This window comes from Hyla sarda, chromosome 8 (assembly GCF_029499605.1).
Source record: "Hyla sarda isolate aHylSar1 chromosome 8, aHylSar1.hap1, whole genome shotgun sequence".
Classification (NCBI taxonomy): domain Eukaryota; kingdom Metazoa; phylum Chordata; class Amphibia; order Anura; family Hylidae; genus Hyla; species Hyla sarda.
The window spans coordinates 212,100,529-212,116,477 of NC_079196.1; the positions used below are offsets into that span (position 1 = coordinate 212,100,529).

A 15,949-nucleotide genomic window follows, 5' to 3' on the forward strand; every position below is an offset into this window, starting at 1 on the left:
AATCTACCCTGGGGTAAAATACATCAAGAAAATGAGTTTGCGAGTCCATGTATCATCCAGCTATGTCACAACTGTTCAAAGTGTGCACTGCAACCCCGATTAGAACAATTTTACTATGTTTAGATGGTAATGAGGACATCTGTTTTACTTGTACGCCGTGCAGTTTAATTATCTATATTTATCATTTGATGAATACAAAGCCATTCTAAACAATATTCCTATTTTTCTTTTAGTTATAATTGAAAACCCCCTTGTGCAAACAAAAGACGTAGAGAAGGAAGAAAAATTTAATCCTTCAACACCAAGGTAATGCGTAAACTTCCTGCCCCCCGCTCCCACAGGGGCCGTAAAGGTTTATCGTCCTTTTTATAAAATGTTGGGGATTGAAAACATATGACAAGCGTCTCTTGTCAATACCTACACCGGGGAGGGATAGATCCTATCTAACAATACTTTCCTTCTCTGACTGATGCTAGCCGCTTTACTAGCAATAGCCTGTGCCCAAAAAAAAAAAAAATTTGTTTCAAATCAACAGGTGCTATAAAGTTGTACAGATTTGTAAATTACTTTTTTTAATATTCTAAATCCTTCCAGTACTTATCAGCTGCTGTATGCTCCAGAGGAAGTTGTGAAGTTCTTATCAGTCTGACCACAGTGCTCTCTGCTGACACCTCTGTCCGTGTCAGGAACTGTCCAGAGCAGAAGAGGTTTGCTATGGGCATTTTCTCCTGCTCTGGACAGTTCCTTACACAGACAGGGGTGTCAGCAGAGAGCACTGTGGTCATACTGGAAAGAACTACACAACTTCCTCTGGGGCATACAGCAGCTGATAAGTACTGGAAGGATTTATATTTTTATATAGAAGTAATTTACAAATCTGTTTAGCTTTCTAGCACCAGTTGATTTTAAGGCTAGGTTCACACTGCGGAATCTCCGGGCAGAAAGTTTCTGCCCAGAGATTCTGAGTGCGGCCAGCGCCGACTGAATCAGTCGGCGTTAGGACCGCGCGGACACTGAATTCTCCAATAGACTGCAATGTGTTCCGCGAGTATTTCCGTCTGAACAATGAACAACGCCATTCTTCAGGCGGAAATTTTAATACGGATTTTTAGTTCACAAATTCCGCTTCACAAATTAAGAAGTGTGAATTTGTGAACGGAAACCCCTTCACTATACTATACATTTTAGTAAGCGGAATTCTTGCCTGCAATTTAAAAGCGGAATTGCAGGCAGAAATTCCGTAGTGTGAACCTAGCCTAAAGTCTTGGGCAATCTTACACTTAGCAAATATTTTTATATGTTCTCCAAGTGTGTTTTAGTATAAAGGCATTTTTCTTTGCTGTTTTATCCCCTGCTTTTTTTTTATTACAAAACATGTGATTCATTCATGTGACTCAAAGATTTCTATTGAAGAATTGAAGGATAAAGAAACATAACAAAAAAAATCAAATTTGAAATCCACATTACGTTTTTTTTCCTCCCTATGGGAGAAAAAACGTCAATGTTTGATGGAAAAAGAATGCGATACCCTCAATACGCTGCAGTTTTTGAAAACTGCCACTGAGGGTAGGATTGCACTATGTTCTGGCCCTTGATAATCGCATCTGTCCGCATCCTGATGAAAAACTGGATGCTGATGCATATTGTTAACAGAGCAGCGGACCCCATTCACTTCAATGGCTAAACTGAGTCACCTAGTTACTCCGTTTGAGACGTATTCGCTATTTCAAAAGCACAACTGTCCCCGCCATAAGTCCGCGTAAAATTGGTGACTCTGTTCGGCCATTAAAGGGAACAGGGTCCGCTGCTCCCGTTAACAGTATACATTGGCATTCTGTTTTCAGCGGGATGCCGACAGATATGATTTAGGGGAGCCAGAGCGTAGTGTGATCGTACCCTGAGCCTAAAAATGCCACAAAAGGTTAAAAATGTGGTCATGTGGGCCTGGCATTTAATATTCCCCTATTGAATTCCAGCTTACATCTGGCCACCATATAGTGAGTATGGCAATTTATGGGGCGCTAGCTGAGTTCCCGGCGTTGCCCGATTTTTTTCTTTCCTAATCCTTGTTGGGGAGGAAAATCAACAGAGGAAGCTTTTGGCTTCATATCCCGTCCTCATATATTGTTGTCATATCCCAACCCCATATCCCGACCTCCTAATCCGATCTCCTATCCCGACCTCCTATCCTGACCTCCTATCTCGATCTCCTATCCCATTCTCCTATCCTGACCTCCATCCCGACCTCCATCCCGACCTCCTATCCCGACCTCCTATCCTGTCTTTCTATCCCGTCTTCCTATCCCGTCCACCTATCCCGTCCACATACAGCTTCTAGCTTCAAAAATGACGGACTTCCATACAAACTTTCAACCCCTTTTTCACAACCTTAAGGGTTGAATTTCGAAAAATCCTTTCTTTTCCTGGTCTAAGTCTTAAAAACAACACCTGAGAAAAAATTTAGCTTTCTAGGACCAAGGGTTTAGGCTAGGCATTGATGAGTCAGCGAGTCAGGCCTTCTCTTTTTATATATATTTTTTTTCTAAGCCTCTTGTCCACTTTGTCAAATACACATTTGGTGCAGATTTTATGCTGCAGATTTATATGTGGCAATGTTGTGTATTTTCCATAGAAAATCTGCACCTTACCCGTCTTGTGTGAAAATATCCATGTAAAAGTGTATAAGGTCGATATCACGTGTTAATTTTATGGCCACAACGCACATTAGAAAATAAAACATTGCAGTCTAAGGCTAGAGTTACAATGGGGCATTGGCCACCACAATATAGGCGGCCAAAGATCATTGTGTGGCGGCACCCCAACTATTGAAAGTTAGTTATTGCATTATCCCATCACAGAGTAAGCCAGTGTTTCCCAACCAGGGTGTCTCCAGCTGTCCGGGCATTCTGGCAGTTGTAGTTTTGCAACAGCTGGAGGCTCCCTGGTTAGGAAACACTGGTGAAAGAAGTGCAACACAGCCGTTGGCTGTCCGGGCATGCTGGGAGTTGTAGTTTTACAACAGCTGGAGGCACACTGGTTGGAAAACCACTTGGCTACTCTTTGCCTTATCCTGCAGTCATGCACTCTTCTTTTAGACTTTTAGAAAACAGTATGACGCATGTTGTTGTCCGTAACCTTGGAAACACATAAGCCTGCATAGAAGCTGTATAACCAAAATGGTAGGAGATTTCTGATCAGGAATATTTGCAAAGTAAATTATTTTGTTAATAACTTTTTTTTATAGATGTCACTGAAGCAATGAAAAAATATGTTTGCAGAGTGGTCTGAATTGTCTATTTTCCTCTCTTTTTTAGTTACTACAAATTGCTTATTAGCGAAGTCCATTCCTTGGTGAAGATATGCTCCAGAGATTATACTGAGAGCTCCCTGCTGTCTTTATTGCCTATTCCTCCTAAAGACCCCAATGATTACTATTCGCTAGGAGACATTGTAGCAAATGGACAGAGCCTGAATGGAAAAATCATTAACATCCTCGCAGCAGTACGATGGGTACGTTATATAAAGTCACCTTTAGGCTGCGTTAGTGAATCCGAATCCGTCAGATATATCTGTCCGGATGCCGATGTATACGGTAATAAAGAGCAGCCATTCATTCCAGTGGCCTGAACTGAGTCATCATTCAGGCCGCACAAGTCATTTTCAGTTGGGGCACTGCTCTCTAATAGCATAAGTCTGCATCCTGTTTTCTACGGGATGCTATAAGATACGTCTATTTGAATCACTAACCCAGTGTAAACCTAGACTTAGGCAAGGATTAGGCTAGCTCTCCATGGCAGCTTTTGCTAGATCTCTATTAGTGTGGTAGCCCTTGGGGGGGGGGGGTATAGTGTAGTTGGGGTGTTGCTGTGTTGGAATATGAGGGGTTAATTTAACCCTTGTCACTCGTGACGCCAGGGTGGGGGTTAATACACGGAGGTAGTTGCTAGGCCGATCACCACCCTTCCCAGAAACGATAGGTGCGTGCAGAAATAAATGATTGTCCACGGCAGTGCTGAACTTGAACTTGCAGGAACTTTACTGATGAATTGCGGTACATTCAGTAACGGTAACAGTCTTAGTAACAGAGTCTATTATCAGCACGGCAGTGACTGACAGTTGCTTAGGACTGATAAGTTATCCTGAGATTAGTAGAATTAGGTTTTGCAGAGATCCGCTGGATTTAGGGGTCTGTTTAGGTACAGTGATCTTGCGGAGTAATAGGGAATTGAAGTAACTCACAGTTTTGCAATGATGGCCGTTGCCGCAAGGCTTTGGCCTAGTGGTTGCCGATGGCAGCTGCGCAGATCCGTCCTCATCAGCAGCCCACGAGGAAAGAGAGAGATTAATGGCCGCCGCTTCTTTATATGGGCAGGGGCATGGCCGTTTTGGATTGGTCCACATCAGCTGTCACTCACCGTTACAAAGCATGGTGGGTGATCACCTGACTACCTCCAAAGGTCCTTGAGTAAAAACTATAGAGTTCTGGAACGCATCACGTGACCCGCAGGTCCTGCGACACCAACAACAAGGCAAGAACACTTTATATACATATAGACAATTAGAATTTGAATAATTTTAATTATTAAAGGGGTGACTAGGGGCTAACCACAGATGAGGATCCAACTGGTACCTAGGGACTCTGACTTTGGGGACCTCAACACAAGGTAACGGATGCAATCCGGTACCGGGACATCACAAACCCCCTTACTTAAAACAAGTTGACCCCCGACACCTGTCCCCTAAGGCAGATGAACTAGGGCAGGCAGAACAGGATTGCTAACTAGACAGAATCTATATCCTGACAAAACTTTTATACACATTAGGTACTTTTAAACCTACTAGACATTTTCTAGACATTTGAAACATTTGAAGACTAGTAATCCTACTAGACACTTATAAGGCTTCCTAGACAATTATGAAGCTATCTAGACAATTATGAAGCTATCTAGACCTTTAGTTTCTAGCTTCTTAGACATTTTAATTAAGCTTACTATACATTTTAAACTTACTATACAATTAGGCAGCTATCTGACATTTAGTTGCTAGCTCCTAAAACATTTTGTTTTAGCTCTCTTACACATTTTATGAGGCTAACTAGACATTAGTACAGCTCTCTATACATTTAGCTTCAAGCTGACTAAACATTTTGGAATCTCACAAATGTTTTCCTTTTTTGCCAACAATGAGTTACCTGTTAGTACACGAAAGCTATACTGGCTAGCCGGAAGCTAGGTCACAGTAAGATTGGCTGCTAGGGTCTATCGGCTACACGCTACTTATCCCTAGAGCACTTAAAAATAACCTACCTAGGTTACCTTTAGAACTACGTGTTTAATTCTATACCCGCAAGAGCACCTACTGGCAAGGTAGTGTACCTAACAGTGGCAGGAATTGGATATCAATAGGCTACAATTCCTAAGTGTTTGTTTGAATGTGAGATATATTTTGTTTTTGTGTATGTACTGAAATAGATTGAAGTAGTACATTTAAGTGAGTAGTATAGGGTACTGAAAAGTTATAGGTAGGGCATTGAAATGGGTCATAAAAGGTACTATGTGAGCAGGTACTAAATGTGAATCTTGGTACCTTAAGGGTAGTTTGCCCTGTGTAGTCCATTTGAGACCGCCGCAACACCACCTCTGAGTCATCAGGAGTCTCTTCACTTGACGATTCTGCAGGAACTTCAGTCCCCGAGGGACCAGCTGGAGGGCTGGAAACAGAAGCAAAATCCTCGTTTGGACTGGGAGATTCTCTGAAGTCTCTGCAAAGAGACTTGGGGCAGTCACAGGAGTAGGACTGATGCTTGGTGTAGCAACCAAGGGTGGTTGAGAGGGAGCAACAGCCATTGGCAACTGGCTGGGTGGAACGGCTACTGGCACCTGCCTGGGCGGAACAACCAATGGTGGCTGGCTGGATGGAGCTGGAAACGGTAGGCTGCTGAGATGGGAAAAAAGGAATGTCCATAGTGGGATGAATTCCTTCTCCTGGCACATATTCTCTCACTGGCCTTGCTGGAGGTGGAGCAGAGGGTGTAGAAGGAGTAGAAGGAGGTGGGCCAAGCATGTCTTCTTTCAGGCACACTGATTCTGTTTCTGTGGACCACCTGCGGCTCGAACCCTTCCTTCTGTATCTCATATACATCCGTTTCAGGGTAAGGGACTGCAGTAATGGTATATGGTTCTGTTTCCCACAATGAGTCCAATTTATGGGTCCTGGGGAACTTCTGAAGCCACACCTTATCTCCAAGCTGCAAGGGCTGAGCTAAAGCATGTCGCTTATAATCTTTCTGCTGGCGCTCATGAACTTCACCCATTTTCTTCTCAACAATGTTTTTAGCCTTTTCTATCCTTCGTTGATGCTCCGACACCCAACCTTGGGAAACCTGAGGGGAATTGTTGAAAGGTGCCTGCAGCCCGAAGGTCTGATCCTTTGGCAATTGGCCGTGTCGGCCTATCATCAGCAAAAAGGGCGTATACCCTGTAGAACAGTGGACAGTGTTGTTGTAAATTTCCAGAAGTTCAGGCAACAACTGAGGCCACTGTTCGTGCTTTGAGACAGAGGCAGCTCTGAGCATTTGGATGAACACCTGATTGATCCTCTCGCAGAGCCCATTCCCTTGGGGATGGTAGGCCGTCGTCCGGAGCTTCTTGCAGTCATGCAACCGGCAAAGTTCTTGGAACAACTGGGCTTCAAAGGCGGTTCCCTGATCCGTGAGGACCGATTCGGGACACCCTAGAGGTTGGATCCAATGACAATAGAAGAGTTGAGCCGCAGTCTTGGCGGTAAGATCCTTGACAGGAACCACGACCACCCACTTAGAGTAATGATCCACCATGGTTAGAGCATGACAGTAGCCAGATCAAGTGGGGGCCAGCTTCACATGATCCAAGGCAACAATCTAGTTCGGTCTCTCTGTATAGATGGGATGTAAAGGGGCCCTTGCGTCCCTTTGGGGATTCTTGATAACATTGCACACAGAGCATTCAGCACACCATCTCTCGATGTCTCCCCGCATCCCTATCCAGTAAAATCTTCTTCGGACAGTGGCCTCCGTCTTATGGACCCCGAAGTGTCCGGATTGATCATGATAGGCATTCAAGACCATGGCTGCATCTCTTCTGGGGACCACAATCTGATGTATGCGTTCTCCGTAAACTGGGTCTAGGGAATTTTGGTAGACCAACCTCTTGTGCAGGAACAGGCGATTCCTCTGCTGCCACAGCCGCTTCAGTTCAAAGTCTCCTTGCGTCTTGCGCAGCCGAGTGGGCTCTTTTTTGTGGAGACAATAGTCTAAGAGGTCCCCGATGACCCGGCTCTCATCCTGAATCATCTTCCACATGGACAAATCTTCAGGGACTTTGGGAGAGTCAGGTCCGTCACCCTCCCGGGCAGCCAGAGCACTCTGGCTCACGAACCTGCGGTAGAAGGGAGGCATCTCCAGATCTTCCCACACATCTTCAGCAGGAGGCGCTTCCCCCGGGGCCATGCGAGAAAGTACATCCGCATTAACGTTAGTCTTTCTACTGCGGTACTTGATGTTGAAATCATAATTGGCCAGCCGAGAGGCCCAGCGCTGTTCCAGAGCTCCCAACTTAGCAGTGTTCAAATGGGCCAAGGGATTGTTATCAGTGTAGACCGTGAAGGGAGTAGATGCTAGATAGTCTTTAAACTTCTCAGTAATGGCCCAGACCAGGGCCAGGCGCTCCAGCTTAAAGGAGCTGTAGTTAGCATAATTCTTCTCGGCGCCTCGGAGATGTCGGCTGGCGTAGGCAATTACCCTCTCTTTGCCATCTTGCACTTGAGATAAGACTGCTCCCAGACCTTCGAAGCTAGCATCTGTATATAAACAGAATGGCAAGCTGTAATCGGGATATGCCAAAATGGGGGGTTCCGTGAGGAGGTACTTCAGGGCTCGGAAGGCATCTTCTTGTTCTTCGGCCCACTGTATGGGTAGCCTCCCATTATAATTCTCCCTAGCAGTCCCTCTCAATAACTCGGTTAAGGGCCCAGCAATTTGAGCAAAGTGGGGGATGAAGCGTCGGTAATAACCGGCAAATCCCAGGAAGCTTTGGACGTTTCGCACTGTCCTGGGGGTCGGCCACTCTTTCACAGCACTCACTTTGTCCGGATCAGGCTGGACTCCTTGATCACTGAAGACATGTCCCAGATAGTGTACTTGTGGCTTCAGCAGGTGACATTTGGAGGGCTTAACCTTGAGCCCATGTTGGATAAGGACTTGGAAAACCTCTTTCAGGTGGTCCAGGTGTTCCTGATACGTCCGGGAATAGACAATAACATCATCCAAATACAACAGCACACTCTGGAAGTTAAGATGTCCCAAACATCGCTCCATTAAGCGTTGGAAAGTAGCCGGTGCATTGCACAATCCAAAGGGCATACTCTTGAACTCAAAGAGTCCCATGGGGGTCACGAATGCTGTCTTCTCTCTATCCTCCACCGCCATTGGCACCTGCCAGCAACCGCTCGTCAAATCCAGTGTGGAAAAGTAGGCGGCAGACCCCAGTGCAGTCAAGGATTCTTCAATACGGGGAAGAGGGTAGGCATCCTTGTGGGTTATGCCGTTCAGCTTCCGGTAATCTACGCAAAAGCGGATAGTCCCATCTTTTTTCTTCACCAGGACCAAAGGTGCGGCCCATGGACTCTGGCTTTCTTGGATGACATCGGCTTCTTTCATCTCCACGAGCATCTTCTTTATGGTCTGATACATTCCAGGAGCCACAGGGTGATGCCTCTCCTTAATGGGTGGACTGTCTCCCGTAAGAATCCGATGTTTAATCATTGTGGTCCTGCCAAAGTCTGTGGGGAACTTGCTGAAAGCTTCTTGATATTTCTTAGCTACTTGAATGACGCCTTCCACCTGTTCCTTGGGGGTATCCTTGTCTCCTATTTGTAGTTGGCCCCACCAGGGTTCCGCAGGATTATGGTCAGGTCGTCGTTGGGCCACTTGTGACTTCGAGACCACAACTCTGATGTCTAAATGATGCAGGTTAGCCACAGGGGTGTACTTCGGTAGTCGGACAGCAACTTGAGAGAGATTAAGGAGTCTCGCTGGCACTTTCCCATTACATACTGTTACCAGGCTTCTAGCTGCTCTCACCAAGGGACAATCTTCCAGTATGATGGGATCCAAGAGCGCTTGATAATCTCGATTTTTTTTCACCCCAGGTCGGGCACAACACCAAATAACTGTCTCCATCTGTGGCTGTAGACTAACGGCATGTATATCTTGAATCCTCACTCGACAGATTTCTCCTTGGTGATTCACAAACTTCTGTTCTGCTTGGAGGATTTTGAGGTGGTGCTGGGCAGTTCGCCGGCCTGGAGGTGACAAGTGAGGGAGAGATGCATGCAGTGCACAGACAATATCATCAAAACAGTGCCTCATAATATTCATTCCTAAGATGAAGTCAGCTGCCCCTTCATCCCTAACATTGGAGACAATCACATCCTGCCTTTCTAACACATGCTTTCCCACCTTCACCATGGGCTCCCAATAGCCATGCCTGGGTACTGGTTTCCTATTTCCTGCAATTACCCTAAACTCCGCTTCCTGAGGTTCACACAACCTTTCGGGACCCCAATACTTATAGAAAACCCCCTGCGGAATAGTGGACACCTGAGACCCCGTGTCTATCAGAGCTTGTAACCGGACACCCTCAACTATCACCTGTACATAAGGACAAGAAGCTACATACATAGACAGTCCTTTCTTGTCGCTGGTTGGTTCTGGACCTTCAGCAGCTACTCCTGGGGTGCGGTCCTCGACCCCAGGGGATGCCCGTTTAAAGCCCAACATTGGCTCTTCCAGTGTCCATTCTTGTTACAATAACTACAGACAGGTCTCTGACTTCCAGGTGGTCTCACTGGAGGGGCATTAGGTGGATCAGCAGGGCGGGGATCAGGTTTCTTAGGTAGCGGTGTTGCAGATCTAGAAGGGTTTGGCCGTACGGCCATTTCTTTAAAGGCCTTGGCCAACTGCTCAATGTCCTGTTTAATGTCTTGTAGATAGGCTGTACAAGGGCTAGCAGAAGGTGTTGGCAAGGCAGGCTGAGAAGGGACAGGTGGCTGAGGCGAGGGCCCTGGAGATTCTGTAGTGGGAACACTAGCCTCCTCTGTCTGGGGTCCTGATTCTATCACTTTAACCGCTAGTCTCTTAAAAGCTTGGAAAGCCATGTCGGGGTTTTGCACGGCCAACATCCTCAGTTGGGCTTTGTCCCATTTGTTCAGTGCCTCTTCTATAAAACGGTCCATCAATACTCGGTTGCCCTGATCGGGCGTGATGCCATCCAACTTCTGTACCGTCTCTAATGCGGTCTGTAAAGCTACTGCATATGCCCTGAGAGTCTCGCCTGGTTTCTGACGTTGTTCATATAATCTGAGGCGTACCTCCGAGGGGGAGTGAGGTTCAAACACCTGAGAAAGTCCTTAAAAAATCTGTCCAACTGTGGCTTTGTCAGCCGCTGGCCAGGTGCGAAGTTCCTCCAAGGCGGGTCCCTGGAGCTGTCCCAGAAGCAACTGTATCTGTTGATGATGCGGTAATGCATAAAATCCAAAGAGGCTGTAGAACTTCTCTTTAAAGTCTCTCAATGTGAAAGGGTCACCATTGTAGGTGGGAAGCACAGGATTCCCCAAGAAGACAGGTGCAGCAACAGGGGCTCCCAATACATAGGGAGAGACTGGAGATGGACTTGCCTGCTCCTGCTCCGCATGCGATGAAGGTCTTGCTGGGATCACAGGGAGAGCACGTCTCTGTGAAGCAGAAAGTGTTGGCGAAGGCGGCAACACCCTTCTGACTAGGGGTGGAGACCCCATTGGTGGGGTCACTGGAGCATCGCCCCTTGCTGTTTTGGTGGAGGCTGTGGTGTTGCAGGCTCTGACATCTTTGTATTTGGTATGCTGTCCCTTTAAATAAATCTTGAATTCCCGGGTCCCGAGGAAATACGCAGTTGTTCTCTAATCTGGAAATTGAGAGCGTAGATTTCACATTTGAGAGCAGTGACTTGAAACTCAATAGCTTTTAGTTGACATTTGAGTGCATTGATCGGCAGCTGAAGTGTTAAAGGGGTGTTCCACAATTTTTGGGGCAGCAAAGTTAGTCTAGTTACTAATATACTTCACTTGCCTATAATTGGTGGCTGATATCGAATTTCTTTATCCCTTTTTCCCCGGAAGTTCATTTTGTGAGAGTGTTGTCTCAGAACTTTCCCAGTTTGCTGTGTGGCCTGAGACAATACATCACAAGTCAAATGCTAAAAGGGGGCTTGGCTGCTTCGTCTGTTATGTGTGAAGCCAGCCCCTGATGACGTTATCTGCGCACATGTGCATGCATTCATCATTACACAGATCTACAGCTACAGTCAGGTTGTGCTGTGCTGCAATGGGTGGGACGACTAATGTGTGGGAGGGAAATAAGTCACCTCCCACCTTTGAAACAAAGGATCCTGGGGATTGTAGTCTTAGGGAGGCCACAGAAATAGGAAGTAGCCAGTTCCCAAAAAACAAGCCAGAAGCATAATTGGGGATACAGGACACGGCCATTTACCACCAACACAGGCACAGACCCTTGGTAAGTATGTCCATTACTGTATGACACTTAAAGGGGTAGTCCAGTGGTGAAAAACGTATCCCCTATCCTAAGGATAGGGGATAAGTTTCAGATCTCTTGTACGGGGCCCCAGCTCACTGGCCAGATAGCGCGTGTTGACCACCGCACGAAGCGGCGGCCGACACACCCCTTCAATACAAGATTGCCGTGGGGGGATGATGAGGGGGGAATGATGGGGGACATGATGAGACAGGGTGGGGGATGATGAGGCAGGGTGGGGGGATGATGAGGGGGGAATGATGGGGGACATGATGAGACGGGGAAATGATGGTGGGGGAGGCACTAAATGCTTAATGTCTGTATGGCTAGTGGTGGTCTATGACAGGGGGAAATGATGAGACATGGGGGGAAGATGAGACATGGGGGGTGGCAATGAGAGGGGTTAAATGTGGCACAGGGACTGATAAAAGGGAAGAAATGATGTGGCACTGGAGGGGACGGGACCAAACAGGTGCAGAAGAAAACGAAGTTGGGGGGATGATGTGGCATTTAGTCCAAGGCATTTATTTTACATTTTATTTTTGGGGTGCGTGTTATATGCCAATAAATACGGTATATAAATTTTTATTTATTGTGTGTGGGATTTGGGTGGAATAGGAGCGTGGCAGAAGATTGATGAGCTGCAGAGCCTAGCAGGGGCCCTTGCCTTTTTTTTGGTTAGGGGGCCTGGAGTGTTGTCAGTCCGCCCCTGGGGGGACGGGGTGTACTTAAGGGGGGGGGGGGGTGCGTGTGTGTGTGTGGGGGGGGGGGGTGCCAAACAAAGGGTCCGCCCCGAGTGCCAAATGCTCTAGGTACGCCCCTGGTTGAATAACCCCCTTTAACTCAAGGTCATGCAACCAAAAGTCATGATGGAGCTCTAGCCTTACTATGGAAGTTCTCTGCTGCGTTCCAACATTTCACTGTATATCAGGTCATCATCCTTGGGAAGCAGCTGTCATCTTTCTTTTTTCCAGTACTGGAGGGGACATGTTTTTTCAGTGAATTTGAAATATACAGATTTCTATTGATTTAGAGCAGTGGTCCCCAAAAACATGTGTTTTCCAAGCCCATGCTGTGTGGCAGCCATAGGAGTTATAACTGCGTGCACTCATAATATACTGTACATGATATGTACTGTACATGAAATCAGGATGATGTGAATGTTTGCTTTGGTTTAACCAGGTGGGAGAAATGAAGACTTTTACCACTTCTGACAAAAGAAAAGGCCAGAGATGTGAGGTGAAGCTGTTTGATGACACCGTAGACTCATTTGCAATGATCTGGTAAGTGTAGGTGAATACACAGTACAGTCAGGGGTCCCAACTATAGGGGGTGCAGAGAAATCAGTCAACCGGGGCCCCAAGGCACATCTGACCCATAAGAGGCTAGTATTACAAATGGCACATGGGGCCCTGTTGGATCTCACATAGTTACTGGACCTGTCCAAGACTGGATTAAAACATGCAATTGCCCCAATACCTTTACCACACTCCTTCCACAATGTCCTAAACCAGTGTTTCCCAACAAGGGTACCACCAGCTGTTGCAAAACTACAACTCCCAGCATGCCCGGACAGCCGAAGGCTGTCTGGGCATGCTGAGAGTTGTAGTTTTGCAACAGCTGGAGGCACCCTGGTTGGGAAACACTGTCCTAAACACTCATCATGGTGCTACCTTTGGTGTTATTTAGGAACGTGTGACCATATTTGAGCACTACATACAGTACTACAGCACTGTTTGTTATGTGTTCCCTGCAGATACTATATGGCAGTATTATATAGGCACTGTATGGTGTTATTATTCAGCCTCTATGTTATTACCATAAGGCAGTATTAACCCTTTTCCCAGCTAAAAAAAATAAAATAAAAAAGGCATACAGTACCAATTGATAGACCAAGAGCCTCTGCATGCCTTGATCTTGTCGTGGATTTTAGGTTATGTTCACACATCTCATATATGCTGCAGATTTTCCTGAATGGATTTGCATGCTGAAAATCTTCAGTATATTACAGATTTAAGAAATCTCATCCCCAGAGAGCTGAAAAAAATAGCCGTACAACACATGCAGAAATTGAACTCGTGAGGTATAGTAATATAGTAAACTATAATGCTATCATTCAATACCCAAATATTACAGAAATCAACAGAATCAACTGAGAGTTAGGCTGGAGGATGCTGCTAGAAAAGTTTCAGCCCCAGTAAAATGAGAAGAACGCATGAATAGTTCCTATAAGTTATAGCGGTAGCATTTTTGCCAAAGCCCTTGTCAAATCAGGAGGAATAAAGCTCATAAAAAAATAAGGGTTATTTTATGGAGTCCATATCTCTGTATTGTGTGCCTATAAAATGCAAAACGGGCCTGAAGGCAAAGTTTATTTGCATGTTAATGAACGGTGGAAACATTTCTATTAATTGTATTTTCAACATTTTATTGATCTTTGAGTACAATAAAACACTGCAAACAAGGGCATGATAATTTTCACAGTCACGGGAATAAATGTGTTTATAGCAGGAATCTATAGAATGTGAGGAGTAATGGCGACATATAAATGCGCTGAACATTGGAACATACTTTTAGGGCAACACAGAGTGACTGTAGTGAGTGAGAAAGGCCGCACTTCCCAAAGTAAAACGGTAGTGACGGCAAAGACTGAGTCCGATTTAACGTAACTCTTAAGAGTCTATTCACACATGAATCTGCTGCAGATCTGAAGCTGTACTTAATCATTTAGTTTACATTGAAATCTGCAGCTTCAAATCTGCAGTATCAAATATTGGTAATGAGTGGCAGGGGCCATATTCGAATTTGTAATATTTTGCGAATATATTGACGATTATTCATCCTATGTTCGTGAAATTCACATATTCGCTATGTTCATTCCCTTTTTTTTCCATGAGAAAATTAACATAAAATTTGCATTCAAAATTTGCATGTGAAAAAAAAAAAACGAATATTGGTCAATACGAATATATAGCACTGTATTCTAAATATTAGCGAAATCCCGAAGTGCCAATATTCGCGATAAAAATTTGCATTACGAATATTCGTGCTCAACACTATAAAATATGTGCAGGATACTGTACGTGTAAATATACCCTAAGGCAGTGTTTCCCAACCAAGGTGCCTCCAGCTGTTGCAAAACTACATCTCCTAGCATACCCGGACAGCCAAAGGCTGCTGGGAGTTGTAGTTTTGCAACAGCTGGAGGTTGGGAAACACTGCCCTAAGGGTAGGGTCACACGTGCCGTATTTTGATGCGTATTTGCTGCTAAATATTTTCCTACCCTTTAGAGTCAATGGGTAGCAAAATATGCAGCAGCAAATACGCAGCAAAATATGGTACATGACCCTACCCTAAAGCTTAATTATTATTATTTTTTAAATTTGACATGGTGTCAAAACCCCTTGACACCCACTGTGATCACTACTTATAATCAAGTCAAGAAAATCTGACCTTGTCAAGAAAATGTTACCTTTTTCCCTATATACCGTATTTTTCGCCCTATAGGACGCACCGGCGTACAAGACGCACCCAATTTATAGGTGCAAAATCTAAAAAAAAATTAAGATTTTGAACCCAATAGTGGTCTTCAACCTGCGGACCTCCAGATGTTGCAAAACTACAACTCCCAGCATGCCCGGACAGCCGTTGGCTGTCCGGGCATGCTGGGGGTTGTAGTTTTGCAACATCTGGAGGTCCGCAGATTGAAGACCACTGCATAGGAGGTAATACTCACAAGTCCCCACCCCTCCAGACCTGTCACTGCTGCCCTGGATGTCGCTCCATCGCTGTCGCCGTGTCCCCGTCGCTCCGGAACGTCTCTGCTGCCGGCCGAGTATCCTCGCTCTCCGTCGCCGCCATCACGTCGTTACGCACGCCGACGCACGTACGCGACAACGTGATGACGAGGAAGGAGAGCGGCAGCCATACAGGGGATCCCTGAACGGAGAAGACACGGAGGAGGCAGGTAAGGTCCCCCCCGGTGTCCTGTAAGCACTAACCCGGCTATTCAGGACCGCCGCGGTGAAATCGCGGCGGTCCCGAACAGCCCGAATGAACAGCCGGGTTAGTGTCACTTTCCCTTCAGACGCGGCGGTCAGCTTTGATCGCCGCGTCTGAAGGGTTAATACAGGGCATCACCGCGATCGGTGATGTCCTGTATTAGCCGCGGGTCCCGGCCGTTGATGGCCGCAGGGACCGCCGCGATAGGGGTGTATTCGCCGTATAAGACGCACCGACTTTTTCCCCTCAGTTTTGGGGAAGAAAAAGTGCGTCTTATACGGCGAAAAATACGGTAAGTCTATACAGCAAAAAGTCTTGATTTAAACATTGTTTTCAAATGA

General features: G+C 45.9%; 1 protein-coding gene across 3 annotated transcripts in view; it reads left to right on the top strand.

Annotated features, from left to right (window-relative positions):
• MEIOB (meiosis specific with OB-fold) overlaps window positions 1-15,949 on the top strand; it is an 82,773-nt gene that overhangs the window by 51,349 nt on the left and 15,475 nt on the right. For all 3 annotated transcript variants that reach the window (XM_056533451.1, XM_056533450.1, XM_056533448.1), the window contains exons 5-7: window positions 234-306; window positions 3,315-3,510; window positions 12,788-12,888. In XM_056533451.1, the coding sequence (XP_056389426.1) occupies window positions 234-306; window positions 3,315-3,510; window positions 12,788-12,888 (370 nt within the window). The remainder of the gene's footprint in view (window positions 1-233; window positions 307-3,314; window positions 3,511-12,787; window positions 12,889-15,949) is intronic.